The following is an 18442-nucleotide window of genomic DNA, read 5'->3' on the forward strand; positions in this document are numbered from 1 at the left end:
AGGATTTCCTCAAAAAAAAAAAAAAGAAAAGAAAAAAAGACCCACTTAAGATGAACTCCTAATAAAAAATTACTACTGACAAGAAAATGGCCCACAATGAGGTAGAGTGAACAGATACAATAAACACTGGGATTTTCAGCCCAAGAATGTGAGAGAACAGAATAGCAATCATAAAGAAAGTGTAATATAAATTGTTTAAAAGGCATATTAGATTATCTACTAACCATAAGAAAACAAGACATTTGAAGAACAGGTCGATATTAAAAACACATATCAACCTTCCATAAACAAAAAAATCATTGGAATAAGTTTAATGAATTAAACAGATTAGACACATCTGAAGACTGTAAAGTGAACTGGAAGATAAACCTGAAGAAACTACCCAGAAAAATATGATCATTTAAGTCTTTGCATGAGCTATCTTATGAAATATTTGAACCTTAGAATGCCTTTCAGAAGATGAAGCAGTAAAGTTGACTATCTGAGTCAGTGTGTGTCAAGTCGTACTAGAACTTACATGCAATATGGCAGCTATTCGTCACATATTGCTATTGAGCACTTAGAATGTGGTTAGTGTGATTGATAAACTGAATTTTAAATTATATTTACTTTTAATTACTTTAAATTTAAAAACGTCTACTTGATTCAATTATTAAAAAACTCTTAGGTATGTTTGGAACAACTTGGGCATTAAACGTTACATTCTTTGAAACAGATAAAGTATTTGATGAAAATGTAGTGTCTAAATTGAAATGTGCTGTTAAGTGTAAAATATAGACCAGATTTCAAACACTTAGTATGAGAAAAATATTAATTTTAAAAATAATTGAATGTTGAAATATTTTGGATACATTGTTATATAAAATATATTAAGACGACTAACTCCTGGTTTATTAGAAAATTAAATTTGGTGGCCCTTAGAAAATTAAAAATTACACATATGGCTCACATAAAATTTCTATTAGACAGCACTATAGAACATGTACTTAAACCAAAAATGTTTGAGACTTGAGAGTTAGTCCTTCATATCTCAAATGCTGAAGGTTGGAGAGTGGAGAGGGGGAGCTAAATAATTCATATGAAGACAGCTATTGCAAATATAAGAAGCTGAATATGCGTAAGAATTATCTCTTTCTCTGTCACTAAAAATAAAACCATTCTAAGGACTCTGGCTGCAAGTCATGACTTTTTTTCCCTTTGGTTCCAGATAATATATTTTGAAGTGTTTACGTTGAGAATGTTGTTCGTATAATTTACTAAAATGACTGTGAATATGGAAGATATACATATAAATAGAGGGTGCCAAAAAATATATACACATTTTAAGGAAAAACTGTATTAAAATTGTAATACTCAATATATACTGATAATAAAAGATCAATACAAGTCATGTTTGACTTCTGCAATTACAAGAGGTGCTCAAAGTGGTTACCATCAGCCTAATTTTAATATTTTCCTTTCTTAAAACATGTATACTTTTTTGGGCACCCTCTGTATATAAAATGTATATACATACATATATGCGCACACACATGTATACTCATACACAAACACACACACACATGCACATGTATATATTTTGGGTTAGCTAAATTTCTGAGTTTACATGTACTAAAAGTGTAGTTTCTAAAATACTCAAGATAAACTCAGACGCTACTAAACTGATTCTCATCCTTAGTGTGCCTACCATCTGGGGACATTGCTAGAACTGCTGACTGTGACCCAGTGAATGAATGAATATATGTTTTTAAAATTGCAATCTTTTGTTAGTTCATTCATTTTATTTACCCATTGATCAGGTAAAAATTGGTAACATGAATTTTGAGCCAACCGCTGTGAAAGAACCTTCTTTCCATTGATTGGATCTTCTCTCCTCCTCGTTAGGTCCCTTAGTACTTGCCTTGTTTATTTTTAGTCAATTATTTTATGATCTAAGAAGGAATGCTGCCATTAAACTATGACACAGCACTGACTTAAAGATGTAGCTCTATTTCAGAGATACGAAAAATATACATCTTTGATAAAATATTAACATTAATGTTCCATAGGTTGCACTTTGAGACTCGAATTTTATACTACAGATGGATATCTTGACTTGGAAGCCACTTCACACTTCTCTTCCCCATATCAGAATCCATTATGGCTCCCCCAAGTAACCTCTACTGTCTTCAGATTTCTCTATCTCAGTAAGGACACCATCTCCAAGGGGATTATGGTGCAGATGGTTCTCAGTCCACACTGGGAGTAACACTTTGTTCTTCAAAGACAGCCTCTGTAATTACTGCTATTTCACTGTCAATATTTTCTTTCAGGTAATTTACAGACATGCTGGGGACATCAACCAGCCTCACAATGCATCCTCAAGAATCACTCTATACTTTTCTACAGAAGTGTCTGTTTGATACTACTTCCTGTTCCTTATCTTAAAACTGTCTCGTTTTAAGGCAAAATATTCCCAGCTTGTGTTTCAATATTTAAATATTTATTGGATTAAACCTTTCACTAAAGCCTAACTTTTAGGAAGGAATTCTGTCTTGGGTATGACAAAAAAAGTTGCAGTAAGAAAAGGAGTCAGGTGGTAACCATTTAACTTCAGTAACAACATGATCTTGAGACTTGTTTATGCTGGAAAAGAACCCCACTCACTTGTGCACTCTAAAAGGAGAACAATCATGGCTCTGCCACCACTAAGTGAAAAATATGGAATGTGTTAAACTTAATCTGTATGCTCTGAGGGCAATATTCTGTATTTTATTATTTAATTAGAATAAGCCCATTAGTACCATATTAATATACCATACCCACCTCTAAAGCATCATTTCTCTCCATAAAATCAAAATGGCCCATTTAAAATCTGTAAATGGTTTAAACTGGTGGCTCAACAGAATTAAGACTTAAAAGGAGACTAAGAATGAAAATTTTGATGACATTTTCTACAAAAAAAATGCTTTATTTAAAAATACGATTTAAAAAAACGACTTTTATATACAGTTGCTTAGTTTAGAAAGTCAAAAAACGCAATAACATAAACTCAGATTTAGAAATTATGATTTGTAGCATACAAAATACTGGTGCTGAACAAAACAGTTTAAATATATGATTAATCCTTCCATTATTAACCAAACGTGATCAAGTCACATTTGTTAAACCCAGTGGTTGGGACTAAAGAAAAGGTCTTGCCTGAATTCTTTCCCCTTCAGGAAACGGCAGCCACCCTTTCTGGCAGATTCAGAAATGGCAGCAACTAGGCAGTGTGTTCTTATTTCTTTGAGTGCCTCTGTGTTCAAAAACATAGCTCTACCACTTATATTCTGTTTTTTTCTATTTTCTCCTTTGAAATTTCTTTATATGTGGCTAGAGCACCTGGTTATCTATACCAGGCTTTTTATTTTTTTAATTTAATTTTTAAAAATGGGTGTTCTTAAGGACAAGAAGCATGAAATGCTATCGATAGCATAGGACTCAGAGCTAATGCCCTTAGGATATGAACACTCAACATGATTTGGGGCTCCAAGTCAGCAGCTATGAACCAGTCTTTGTAGCATGGTACTGAAATATTTCAAACCACATTGAAACATCTGATACAGATTTGTAATCAACAGGAGAAATGGCTTATCAAACTAAAGTGCTATTAGCTACTGTATTCAAGAGGCTATCTTGACTTCACAATCTGAAGTTTAAAAAAAAAGTTTTTTTAACCAACCAGTCACTGTTTCTCAAACTGGGGAACTCTAGCCATTTTCCTGGACTGTTAGTTTTACTCAAAGATTTGGAAAGAAGTTTAAAATTTTTCTGATAAGTTCTGTTGAATATATTCACAAGCCAAATAAGAATAATTTAATATAAAACTTACAACTTCAAAGAAATTGCAAGTTAATACTTTGAACTATGATATCCTATCTCCTATGAGGAGTATTTCAGTAGTAACATTTGTGAAGCAATGACCTAAGAGACCCTGACTTTAGAAAATGTAGTCAGGTCCTTACTGACAGTAAATACAAACAATGTGCAGTCTTGAGTTCTATCTTCAAAAATAACGTAATTCTCTGATTATAAATAGTCCTGACTATACTCATCAGGAACAAAGTCAAGGAAAGAACTCTGGACTGATTTGTATTTTACATTGTTTAATAATTAGAGGAATGCTGCAGTCAAAGATTGCTGGCTCACAACTAAAAATATATAACGTGTCATAAAAAAATAGTGGACCTCCTAAATCCAGAAGATTAGAACTTGACCCACTGGAAATAATGGAAATAGTAATTGTGGGTGGTGGTATCCTTCTTTCAGAGTCACATTAAATTATATCATCCCTGTTCCTTACTTCTCTTTTTGTTGAAGAGGTCTAAGTACATGGTAGCTTTCTGAGTTATTTGTTATTAATTATACTACCTCCTTTAGAACCCCCAAATCCACTAGGGATTCTTTCTCGACTCCAAAGGAATCCTTTTCAGTATGTAATGGGGGTAAGCCCAAACTTCCTGCCAATAGTAACTACTTGTCAAATAGAAAGTGAATGGTCATTCTCTGTATAAATAATATCTATAAAGAACAAAATAAAGTTGCCAATGAAGTTATATGAGCCAAATTTACAAAGTTTTGGTTTTTTTTTTCCAAAACAAGGTGTCAACTTTGTAAGGCCATGTAAGGAAGTGATAATCTGTAAATCAAGTTGCCATCCAACACATTTAATAATTAAATATAGTTAAATATGATACTGGATCAAAATGATCCTAGTTTAAGGATTCATCTCATTAATCCCACAATTTAATGAGACCATCCCAACCACATGTTATGACTTTAGATGTTTCATGAGGATGCCACACAGCACCTATACACACTTTTTCATGAGCTTTAAATCGACTGTAGAGTTTTGTGGTCTTCCAGTCCCAGATATTTAATTTTCCATTTCCATCTCCTGAAATCACATAGCTACAATGGGAAGAAAAATTCAAATTATTCAAACACTTTAAACTGGTAAAGCAGAGAAGGAACAGAGAAAAAATCAGTGTGTATATATAACACTTAGTGAGAAGAACATAGTAGAGCATGATGCAGTCTACAATTTAAAATTCTACCAAAAACCATCCCAACTGAGCACCAATCTACGAGAGAAAGTTATTTTTAACTTGGAAGCCTGGGAGACCCAGGGGCCACACTGAATGCGGTATCACAATAGCTCTCTAGACAGTCAGAAACAGTGCGGGGGAACCAATTTCACACAGAGCCAGCAAACACATTTAGACCCTTTCTACTAGACTAAACTCTACCACCTCCATAATTACATTTTGGCTCCAACAACTTTTGACTATGTCTAAGACGACTCAGAAGTAGGAGTCTAAGGCCCAATTACCCAGGTTAAACATACAAGGTTACAGGGATTTTGAATTACTTATACTTTAGCAAAGAATGGGGGGAATGAATGCAGAATTTTACTCTTAGAAAGACTCTAGGTTTCACAAATCTAGTGTGATCTAGAAGAAAAGCTGTAGTGAAGTTGTTAACTTCAACAATGCAATACAGAATTAATTCCTCTGGGGTTCAGTCAGTTACATCAATATAGTGATTATAGTCCTCTAAGCCTTGCTTAGAAAAGCAGAGAGAAAAAGACATTGCCTATATAGACAGGGATTTGTATGTGGCGAAAGGGCACAGGACTAAGCAATATAAGGAGATGTACTAAGAACTTAAAAAACAAGAAAAGGTAGTTTTCATAACTTGTTATTGCCTTTTTCTTTGGCATTTTCACAATCTGGATAGTTCTCATACAATTACATATGTGAAAGTGATATGTAAAGTATTACTATTTGTACAATAGTAGTTTATATCTTATTTAAATATGAGAGTACATGAGGAGATTTAAACTTACCTCATGTCTGGTGAAAAGTCCACCTGACAAGCATAGCCTGCTACCATATGGCCCTTAAAAATTTTCTTCTTATTTAATCTAAATCTGTTCTGTGCTCCAAAAATTAAGATTTGGTTGTCCATTGATTGGCATGCTAGCCATTTCCCTGTAAATTCAATAAAGGAGACATTTTAGAGAAAGACTGAACATTTAAAAAAGACTTTTTTTATTTTAAATACATTCCGTCATTAATATTCTTGTGTTCCCAACTACTTTATAACAGTAGGAAAATAAACTTACCATACTATCTATGAAGTATTACAAATTTGTTGCTGGCAAGAGGTATTTATACATATGTAGGATTATATGAGCAAAATCCATTAGTTTATCATTGAGCACTTCTCATATAAAAACATTTTATTTGAATAAGGATATACAGAAATTCTGAGTTTAGTGTTAATAGAACTAAAGTTTTATGATATGAAATTAAAATGCAGTATTATATACAACAGAACTATAGGGAGAAGAGAGTTATCTATGCTAATTATGGAAAAAGGAGAGATCAACTTTAGGTAAGAAAACCTAGGATTATTAAATAAAACTATACAAAAAAAGATATGATTTAAAAAATTTCAGTAACTGTTGTTGAAAGGCCACATTGCTTTTATCTACCCAGGATTCACCAAAGCCCCTAGAGCGTAAACTAAACTGCTTCTTGCATCCTATAAACCTGTAGACATTATTAACTAAGGGAATGATACTAACAAGTCAGAGCAGGTAAATGGCCTTGCTCAAGATGGGCACAATATTCGTAATGAATGGTTTAAAAATACAGTACACGAAATGTAGATGCAGTAACAAATGTGACAAAGTATGCAACATGGTGATAATCAAAACAGAACCCAGCTCTTCTCATAAAAATCACAGAGCATCTGACAATAAGATCACCGATTTGCCTGTGGCAGATGGCCTGAAGGAAGAGCAAACTACTTCTCCCCTTCCTTCCTTGCCCTGCACTCCCAGTAGCTGTGTGTGTTAACACTGGCCTTGACGACAATGCTGCCCAAACATGAGATCCTCCACTTTAATGCCCTCATGTATAGCTATAATTATATCAGTGTACTGTCAGTACACCTGCAGTACAAATTACCTTGTACTTTACTTTAAAGGCAACGCGTCACTGAACAGAAAACAGTATTAAATAGATTTATCTTTTGTATTTTTGCCTGAGAAAATCTTTTACAGTAAATTGCTAAGGTGTTCTCATTATGGGGAAACAGACCAAAATTTTATATCCCCTGAAAGAAAAAGAGTTCACAATAAACCACTGAGTGAGTTGTTGAATAGGATTCTGTTGGAAGGAGAATTATTTTAAAAACCTGCTCAGATAGAAATCCTTAGATGCTCAGTTAACATTAGTTGCAAATTATTATTTATTTTTTTTAAAAAAATAAGAGACCAGGTGAGGATTCACCCATGAAAACCAATGATTATTTCTAACAGTGAAAAGATTTCCTTATACAAGTATGGCAGTGTGACAGACGTCTCCTAGGAGGTAATGTCCAAGGTTCTTTTGAACAGAAATCACACCATGTCTTAGAAACTTATTTAAAAACACGTTCTATCTACTAACTCACCATTTGGAGATAAAGTCACTGCAGGCATTGAGTGCATACTGGGTTCTGCTATATACTTGAAATCCACAGGGATATCCCTAAAAATTAAAAATAACATATCAGAATAAGTAACTTTAAAAAGTACCTTTAGAAGAATTTTCTCTGAAACAAAAAAGATACTCTTGAAATGAGAGTTAATAAACCTTTCATGAAGCTTCCTGGGGGAAGGAAAATCACAAAATGACATTCTATGGCTTATTATAAATCTTTTAGTTCATAAATGACTTTCTGTGATAATTATAACAGCGTCAATGATTTACTTTTTTAACTCTTTGATTTAAACTTTGGTCTTTATGTTTAAAAAAATCTGTTACTAAACGTCCTTTAATAATGAGCTCATCTAAAAATGTGTTATGGTAGGCAGAAGTAAGATGTCTGAGGAAAGCCTACAGGGAAACATTCTTATTCTACCTGCCAGTCAGCCTTAACTTTCCCTGCAAGCAGGTGAGAGTGCTAAAAGCCTTCAGCAATGTTAGTGGAGGGTAAGCATAGCTGTATAGGGATCTGCAAGCAGCCCCTCCAGAAATGATGAGATTTCAGGATAGGTAAGGGAGATTAAGTGCTTGGTATCTGGACAGCTTCTATTTTCAAAAGTTACATGTAAAATATTCTAAATGTGTATGGTATAGGAGAAAAAGCACTAAAAAATATTCTCATTCAAGTGATCCATAGGATAAAACAAAGATCTAAAACCTAGTCGCCTAAATCTAGAATCATCAAAAGTTCAAAGAGCCTTTTCATTTTTAATGTTCTCCATGATAAAAAATTCTTTAGAAATTCTGAAGGATTTGTCTTGTTGCTTTTCATGATAGACCAAAAAATGTTTTTTTACAAAGTATGTATGTGTGGGAAATGTAATCTGATGTTATCTCAAAATATAAAGCAGCAATTTCAAACTATGGGTCAAGTTCCAAGACTTTGATTAAATGGAAAATGTAATACCAACAATAATAATTTGACTTTAAGTAAGGATTTTCTCCATCCATCCATCCATCCATCCATCCATTCATCCATCCAGAAGCAGCAGCAAATGATTAGAAAAAAATTCTACCAGGGTCTTGGTTAGGGGAAAACATTTTCAGGTATAACCTGGGGAACAGTATCATTTATCAAATCTCCAACCCTTTACACATCTAAGGTACCAGTGAAAACTGACATTTGGAATGACCCAAATGTATTGAAAAGAGCCTCAATCTGAAAAAGGTTCAACTGTTTTTCCCTTCTCATACTTATTATTAGTGGCTAAGTGCATTTTTATAAGTGCATTTATAAGTACATTATTATAAGTGCATTTTCTAAAGTAAATTACCCATAATCCAGTTTCATATCAATAAAAGAAAACAAAAAAAATTTAAACAGATCCCTTATTTCAAGAACTCTTGGTACAATGAGCTCTAGAACAAAACATGAATCTGAATACTTTGTGAACTTCATTATTGCTAGAAACATGTCTGCTAGGCATAGTTTTATTTAATAAACAACACTATTTTCTAATTAGAAACTGTAATTCAGTATAATAAGCTAGTAACATATCTTACAAATAATCTTCAGTCTGGAAATGCAATCACTGAAAAGACCCTAATAAAAAAATCTGTGAAAAATAAAGCTAAAAGATAAATAGTAGTATCAACCTCTGTAAAATTTTCTTTTAGAAATATTTTAACAAAATAAATACCATTGGGAGAAAAAATGTCTATGACATCTCATGAATTTAGCCAATTAGAATACTGTAGGTTGATCAATATCTAATTATAATATTTTATTTTCCTTTAAAATTATATAGTAATCTTAGTTTGTATAGTATTAAGAAACCAAGTTTCCTTTGGTTTGTTTTCTTGTATCATCATGCTACTCTAAGCAGGTAGAGGGTGTAAAAGTTTAACAAATACCACTTATCTGAAGGTCTTAGCGATAATTTTCCTACTGTTGGGAGTCAATTCTCACTTTGAGGTGGTCAGAGCCTCCCCTCCTCTCCCAAGCAAGCTGCCAGTATCACTAGTAATTCATCTCAGGGACTCAGGGACGGTTGTATGTGGTGAAGACAGCTCCAGGGATCCTCAGGTAGTTTTGCTTCCTACTTGTCTTCATAGCAAGACTGATCCTCACATTTACTGCTTTCAGGTCATATATTAGGTCACAAAATAAGACTATATTTAAGAAGTCTGAAATCATATCAAGCATCATTTCTGACCATAGTGATATGACACCAGAAATCAATTATGAGAATAAAACAGGAAAATTCACAAATATGTGGAGATTAAACAACATGCTACTGAACAAGAAATGGGTCAAAGAAGAAATAAAAAAAATTTGTCTCGAAAAAATTTTGAGGCAAATGAAAACAGAAACACAACATACTAAAACTACGGGATGCAGCAAAAGCAATTCAAAGAGGGAAGTTTACAGTGATAAACACCTACATTAAGAAGGAAAGATCTCAAATAAACAACCTAACTTTACACTTCAAAGAGCTAGAAAAAGAAGACAAACTAAGCCTAAAGTTAGCAGAAGGAAGGAAATAAAGATCAGAGAGCAAATAAATGAAATAGAGACTAAAAAGATAAATAAAATCAGAAATGAAAGAGACATTACAACTGATAATACAGAAACACTAAGGATCACAAGAGTACTAGGAGCAATTATATGCCAACAAATTAGATAACCTATAAAAGATAAATACCTAGAAACATACAGCCTACCAAGACTGAATCATGAGAAATAGATTATTTGAACAGATCAGTAATGACGAAGGAGACTGTCAAAGTAATAAAAAACCTTTCAACAACAACAAAAAAAGTACAGGACTAAGATGGCTTCACCAGTGAACTATACCAAACATTTGTAAAAGAATTAGTATCAGTCCTTCTCAAACTCTTCCAAAAAACAAAAGAGAAGGGAATATTTCCAAACTCATTTTTAAGAGGCCAGCATTATAGGCCAACATCCCTGATGAACACAAATGCAAAATACTCAACAAAATACTAGCAAACCAAATCAACAGTACATTAATAGGATTATACACTATGATCAAGTGGGATTTTCCCCTGGGATGCAAGGATACTTTTGAATATATGCAAATCAATATATGTGATACATCACAATAACAAAATGAAGGATAAAAATCATATGCCCATCTGAATAAATAGAGAAAAAATAAAAAATTCAACATCCTTTCATGACAAAAAGTCTCAACAAACTAGGTATAGAGGGAACATACCCATATGTGACAAGCCCACAGCTAACATCACGCTCAAATAGTGAAAAGCTGAAAGCTTTTCCTGTAAGATCAGGAAACAGACAATGTCCACTTTTACCACTTTTATTCAACATAGTATTGGAAGTCTTAGCCAGACCAGTAGGCAAGAAAAATAAATAAAAGGCATCTAAATAAAAAAAGAAGAGGTAAAACTTTCTCTGTTTGCAGATGACATGTTATACACAGAAAATCCTAAAGGCTCTGCCAAAAAACTGTTAGAATTCATAAATAAATTCAGTAAAGTTGCAGGATGCAAAATCAATATACAAAAATCATTTGCATTTCTATACACTAACAATGAACCACTGGAAAGAAAAATTATAAAAACAATCCCATTTACAAAAGCATAAAAAACAATAACATACCTAAGAATAAATTAAACCAAGGAGATAAAAAAATCTGTACACTGAAAACTATAAAACACTGATGAAAGAAACTGAAGACATAAATAAATGAAGATATTCTGTGTTCATGAACTGAAAGAATTAATATTATTAAAATGTCCATACTACCCAAAGCAATTTACAGATTCAATGCAATATCTATCAAAATTTCAGTAACAGTTTTTACAGAACTAGGACAATCAAATTCGTATGGAACCTAAAAAGGCTCTAAAGCGATCCTGAGAAAAAAGAACAAAGCTGGAGGCATCACACTTCCTGATTTCAAACTATATTTACAAAGCTATAGTAATCAAAATCAGTATGATATTGGCATAAAAACAGACACACAGGTCAAATGGAACAGAATAGAAAGCCCAGAAATAAACCCATGTATATACTGTTAATTAATTTTTAACAAATGAGCCAAGAATATACAATGGGGAAAGGACAGTCTTTTTAATAATGGTGTTTGGAAAACTTGAAATCTATATGCAAAAGAATGAAAATGATCCCCTATCTTACACCATACACAGAAATCAATTTGAAATGGATTAAAGACTTGAACATAAGACCTGGAACTGCAAAACCCCTGGAAGACAACATAAGGGATAAGCTCCTTGACACTGGTCTTGGCAATGATTTTTTGGAATTGACACCTTAAAGCAGACAACAAAAGCAAAAATAAACAAGTGGGACTACCTCAAAGTAAAAAGCTTCTGTACAGCAAAGGAAACTGTCAACAGAATGAAAAGGCAACCTAGGAAATGGGAGAAAATATTTGCAAATCCCTTATTGGAACCCATACAACTAATAACAAAAAACCAAATAACCCAATTAAAAAATGGGCAAAGGACCTGAATAGACATTTTCCTAAAGAAGACATATAAATGTCCAATAGGTACATGAAAAAGTGCTCAACATCACTAATCATCAGGGAAATGCAAATCAAAACCACAATGAGACATCACCTTACATTTACTAAGGATGGCTAGTCTAAAAGACAAGGGATAACAAATTTTGGGGGGGATGCGGAGAAAAGGGAACCCTTATACACAGTTGGTGGGAATGTAAACTGGTACAGTCACTATGAAAAACAGTATGGAAGCTCCTCAAGAAATTAAAAATAGAACTACCTTATGACCCAGCAATCCCACTTCTGGGTATATCCACAAGAAACAATATCACTATATCAAAGAGATATTTATATTTGTACTCCCATGTTCAATGCAGCATTATTCACAATAGCCAAGGTATGGAAACAAAGTAAGTTATCTGTGGATGGATGAATGGATAAAGTGTATTTATATGTACAATGGAATATTATCCAGTCTTTAAAAAAGGAAATCTTCCCATTTGTGACAACATTTATGAATCTGGAGGGCATTATGCTAAGTGAAATAAGCTAGAGAAAGATAAATAATGCATGCTGTCACTTAAAAAAAAAAAGTCGAACTCATAGAAGCAGAGAGTAGAATGGTGGCTGCTAGGGGCTGGGAGGGTAGGGGAAAAGTCGAGGTTAGTAAAAGGGTACAAACATTTAGTTGTAAGATGAATAAGGCCTGAGGATCTAATGTATAACACGGTGACCATGGTTGGTTGATACTGTACTGTATGAAATTTTCTAAGAGAATAGAACCTAAGTGCTCTCACCAAAAAAAAAAAAGAAAAAAAAAAGTAAATAGGTGAGGTGATGGATGTGTTAGTGAACTTAGTGGGAATCCTTTTACAATGTATATGTACATCAAATCATGTTATACACTTTAAATATGTTATAATTTTTGTTTGTCAATCATACCTCAATAATCCTGAAAAAAAAAAACACAACAACTCAGTTTGGAATCATTTTGATCTGGCCCAAAATACTTAGTGTGCCTGGCACATAGAAAGGGCTCAATAAATGTAACATCATTAATAATTATGACAATAATGATTTCCTTAGATATTCAGTGCACATTATGTGCCAGGCACTGTGCTGGTGCTGGGAACAGATGAAGAGCAGACACAGGTCTTTTTCTCATGGTTAAGACCATGTCAGGGAAAAGGAACAAATAAGCAAGCGCTAAAAAGCTACGGGAAGCAAAGGGTTCTGTGGGATGAGAAAGAAGAGGCACTTATCCTCATGTGAGGATTGATTAGGAAGATTCTAACACCATGTGAGGATTCAACTGAAATTTAAAGAATGTCATCATTTATAATGAAAGTGTTGACTCTTAGTATTTCTTAAGCTCTGAAAAGAAAAAACCCTGCTAACATCACCCCTTAATTTAATCAAAATACTTTGCTGGCCAATGCTCTAATTAAGAATATACACACGTGTTCTTAAAGCCCTGTAATTGGTGCATCATTTAAATATTTACCAATTTCTTTTATACCAACCACTCCACATTTTAAAATGGAGCTAAAATATCATCTAAAGATAGAAACATTTAAAAGTTCAAGTATAATCAAACTGTTAAAGTATATTAACAAAACAAGTTCATGGATGTTATTCTCCAGAGTATTGTGCAAATTGGTCTAAGGTGACTCAGATCTTAGTTATAAGGTAGTCTCAAATCATGGATGATGTTAAGACTACATATAATATATAGTCAACTCTTCCTTTATTGGGGGGAATTTGGAGGGGTGTTCTGGTGCTGAGTGGGAGAAAATGCAGTTAAATTAAATTTTCAATTACCCAAATTGCCCTTACAATGCTTAGGGACATGCTTAGCTCCCCAGAGGAACTCAGTTTCAGGAGGAAACTACTGGCTGTAGTTCAAGGCTTCCTACTTCTTAAAGCAGAACGACTTCTGGGGGTGGGAAGACATGCTTTCTACTCCTTGCAAGGCTGTAACCACAGTTGAGCTGTGCTTCATAACTGACTATCAAGACAAGCTGAATTCCATTCAAACATTTATCTTAACAAGATTATTATGCATTTCTTTGAAAATAAATTACAAAACAACATCTATGACACTTAGTGAAATTAGCTTTTAGTATTTCCTGACTTTAGAAAAGTAGTTTCTTTTTTCTTCAGGAAAGCAAAATTAACCAATACATTCTGATTATATTCTACAAGCAAAACATTTGTTTTTTACCATATGCACTATAAGTGACAAGGGTGATGAAATGGGGCAATTTTCAGTATCGAATAGACAAAATGTAGACATTTAAAAAATTAAGAGGGCCAGCCGAGTGGCTCAGTTGGTTAAGAGCTCACTCAAGAGTTTGAGCTCTGAGCAATAGCGGTTTGATTCCCAGCCCAAGCTGAGCAGCCGCTGAGCTGCAACAGGTGGCAGGATGGCTCGGCTTAAAAAAAAAAAAAAAGATTTTTCAATATTTTCTTTGGATTGGTTCTGAGGCCAGGATATTATATTCAAACTCTAATGTAACCAATATAGTCTATACAGCTGTGGCCCCTACATCGGTCATTTTGCAAAGATGAATAAGATACCTAATAAAGAATGTAAGACTGCACTATACAAACTGCCAGAAAAATGACTCAAAATACATATCCTTTAGATAGATTATCCAAAGACTATGAAAACTAGCATGTTTAAATTTTTATTTCCAGATTCTGGATACTTAAATCGTTAAAACAGTTTGATGAGCAAGCCAGAGATCACAGTTGTGAAAATATTCAAATGGCTGCATGTTATCAGGCTTTGTCATTGCCCACAAACTTTTAAATTGCTTGCTTTATAAAATCAGATTTTCTACTGATAAGAAACTCACCATTCCCAAACTCTTAGACTCTTGTCATCAGATGTGCTCACAAATCTCCTGTTCTCATCAACAAAAACAATGGTGTTGACAGCTCCCAAATGCCGATCATATTCCTGCACAATTTCTCCACTTCGAATGTCCCACTGTATATCAAACAAGAGAAGAGGTAAAGACAGAAGTGGAGCAGACTTATGAAAACAAAGATCATAACTATGGAAAGTAAAGAAAGGAAAAGATTTCCAACATCATGTTTTTACAAATTTACTGTTTTCTACTAAGAATAGAACACATCAGCAGTCCCTAAAAGTAGCAAACATTAAACAAGCTAATATTCCTTATTCCATCCCCTGGTATAGCATCAAGTTCAGGAATCTTAATAAAAATATTGTGAAAAGACTTACTTACTTGCACAATCTTTTTATCAGACATCCCAGCCACAAAGAGATTTTGCTTATCTTCATCAGGATTAAATTTGACACAGTAGGGTACTTTTCGGTTTGTAAATCTTGATATACACTGTCCTAAAACCAAAGATCCAAGTTAAAATAGGCAAAATAAATCTGACCACTTAAAGACAACCCAGGGATTAAGACCTAGAGATAATCAGCTTAATACATTCTGAGGAAAGGCAGGCTGCTTGTTCTTTATTGTAAACCACATTGTTCCTTTTCATGGATATTTTATGATTAAAAATAATTTTTCAAAAGTAAATCTGTAAAATCAACTGCAGAATAGAGACAGCTCTCCAGGTGATTACGATGTGCAGCCAGAGCTGAGGACCGACTGCTAAAGAATTTACGAGTAAGGTTTTGGCATTAGAGACCTTGGTATGAACCATCTGGCGATTTACTAGCTGTGTGACCCTAAAAAACTTACCACTTTAAGCCGCAGTTTACTCATCTATAACAATAATAGTACTATCTCATAGGGATATTTTAAGGATTGAATAAGATACTGCATATAAGCACTTAGCATAATGCCTGGTAAACAGTCACTGTTCAATAAATATTAGCTATAATCTTTACTCTTAAAAGTCAGCAAGATGAAAGATGGTTTCTAATTACATAAAATTATACTAGCCAAAATGTACTGATGTAATTTATGTCTGTAAATATATAAAACCAACTGGACCACGGAAGTTTAGACCTACATTTTAATCAGTTTGGGCAATTAAATTTAATTCTGTTCATCAGATATCTCTTGTGCTTCTATTATGTGCAGTGCAGTGTGCTAGGTGACGTAGAGGAACAAAAAGATAGATTAAATAGTCTATGGAAGATTTCAAATCTCTTTGTCTATCAATACGTTTGCTTTATCAATTGCATTTGGTGGAAACAGTGTTTCACAGTGAAAGAGCTACTCATATAACTGAGCTTCAACTCTACAAACATTTTGTGATATAGACTAATAGTCAAGTATACGAGAATTAGCAGTTTAGAGAAGGTACCATTTTGCCACAGAAGACCACTCACGTTTCATTTACAAATGCAAATTTGTAAGATAACTATGTATTAGTATAAGTGAGCTCTTACCTGTCTCAGTGTCCCAGAGCTTAAGATACCTGTCATAAGCTGCACTGAGGAACTGCGTTCCTGCAGTATTAAAGCAGATGTCTCTAACAGCTTTACTATGACCTAAAGGCAGAGACAATGGAAATGGAGGTGAGGTGAAGTGTCTTCTTGTAAAACATAAACACCATTAAGGGAAACAGCATTAAACAGTTTTTCAAGCTACACTGTGAGTTCGAATCACTGGAACCCCGTCCTCCGATTTTACTGACTCAGAATAGGTTATACAGGCGTGGGAATCTAGGTGGGTTTCCACCCCGCCCCTCCTTCAAAAAGCCCCTCCGGTAATTCTGATGCATGACGTTTAGGCAAGAACCAAGAGAAAAGATCTAACTTTTTTTATTTTTAAGTCTATCATGGCAGTCTCTTAATATGCAATATATACAGCTGATGACTGAACAGCTAAGAATTTAAAGAAACACAATAGACCAATTATTGGCAATGAAAGAGAAATGACTGGTGACATTTTGGAAGTTCTCTCAGAGCACTCACGAAGCTTGAAGTGAAAACAGTGACCTATACCTACAGTCGATGAAAACTGTTCATTAATTGTATATTTGCGTGATCACATTGCCAAATTACACAGAATCTCAGAGACAAAGCCTTTTTAAAAACAAATATTAACTTCTCTTTTGTTTTAAGATGGCATTTTGACAAATTAACTTTAAGGTGCAAGTCTGAAATCAATCTTGCCAATCAACTCTTTTGAAAGTTACAGAGACAAATAAAACGTGGCTAAATGAAAGCAGAACTTTCCTATTTTTTACCACTCCACCATGACCAAGACTGCCAACGTACAATTAATTGTGTAAAACATGCATGGCACAAATTGTCAACCATATACAGCCGCCCTGAACCACCACCACTCACTAGCTCTAGTCAGGCACTACGTGCCATGGCAACTAGGCATTTTTTGTATAGCAGGAGTCCCAGTCAGAGTTGCTATCATCTTCCTTAGTAGGAAATTTTGTTTTCCTCTGAAAAACTGCCAGTGCAAGGGAGACAAATGGGGACCAAATCCACTACATCTGCAGGAGACATTTTGTTTTCCTGTGTGCTGCTGACAGCCTTCCCACAAGTCTTTCCTTAGGCTGCTACGGAATCTGGACAGTATTCATTTGTGCAGTGAGGCCCTAACATCATAAAACACTGCAGAACAGACTCCCACTTTAATCTAAAAACAGAGGCACTACGATTCACACAAATGGTGTTTCCACGCAGTACAGTTAAATCTGTCAATGTAACTAGCCTTCACATGAAATCTGACAAAGACAAACTATTCTCTATGAAAAAGGCTAGTCTACCACAAAGCAGTCCTCCCTTTGGCCCTCTTCTTTCCTTTAAGTTCTCTCAATCTCTTCCTTTCCTATGCTGTAGCTGCCAATTCCCAGCCTCTCTTCAAAGCTTAATCTCTGGCTACCTAATGGCTTACTGGACATTTTCATCTCAGTATCCCAAAGGCAGCTCAAATTCAATGGGTCTGAAACCTTATTATCCTCTTCTGTTCCCTCTCTTGGTGAATGACACCACCATTCATCGAGCCACCTGGAAGTCACCCTAGATTCCTGCCTCACCCTTATCACTCTCATCCAGTTACTAAGACCCACTGATTTTAACTACTGATCAATCCTTCCCATCTCTGTTGCTTTAGTTCAGGCTCTCAGTATCTCTAATCCGGGCCAATGAAGTAACCTTGTAATTCATTTCTCTGCCTTCAGGCCTGTCCCATCAAACATCCTCCATACTACCACTGTGATCTTTGTAAACTTCAAATCTGATCATGTTGCTTTGGGCAAGAGCTGTTTAATGGCTGCTGCCCAACATCCTCAGGATAGAGTCTAAACTCCTTAATTAATGGCACACAAGGGCCTCCCATACTCTGTCCCCCCTTCTACTGCTTTTCTCACTTTCGCCTCTCACCATATCCCACACCCCGGCGGTTCTGGAATACACGTGGTTCCCACAAAGCAGCATGCTTTCTCCTACCACTTCTGCCTTTGCTTCTG

At 34.5% G+C, this 18442-nt stretch overlaps 1 protein-coding gene across 1 annotated transcript in view; it reads right to left on the reverse strand.

The window, feature by feature from the left end:
• Positions 1–2864: 2864 nt before the first annotated feature.
• Positions 2865–18442, reverse strand: part of CDC40 (cell division cycle 40) — a 46756-nt gene continuing 31178 nt past the window's right edge. The window contains exons 9-15 of the mRNA XM_019646338.1: positions 18344–18378; positions 16401–16546; positions 15274–15389; positions 14878–15011; positions 7486–7562; positions 5870–6014; positions 2865–4932 (exon numbers count right to left, since the gene is read on the reverse strand). Coding sequence (XP_019501883.1) covers positions 4755–4932; positions 5870–6014; positions 7486–7562; positions 14878–15011; positions 15274–15389; positions 16401–16546; positions 18344–18378 — 831 coding nt within the window. The 3' untranslated portion in view covers positions 2865–4754. The remainder of the gene's footprint in view (positions 4933–5869; positions 6015–7485; positions 7563–14877; positions 15012–15273; positions 15390–16400; positions 16547–18343; positions 18379–18442) is intronic.

The sequence above is a fragment of the Hipposideros armiger genome, unplaced genomic scaffold, assembly GCF_001890085.2.
Source record: "Hipposideros armiger isolate ML-2016 unplaced genomic scaffold, ASM189008v1 scaffold_101, whole genome shotgun sequence".
NCBI classification, from domain to species: domain Eukaryota; kingdom Metazoa; phylum Chordata; class Mammalia; order Chiroptera; family Hipposideridae; genus Hipposideros; species Hipposideros armiger.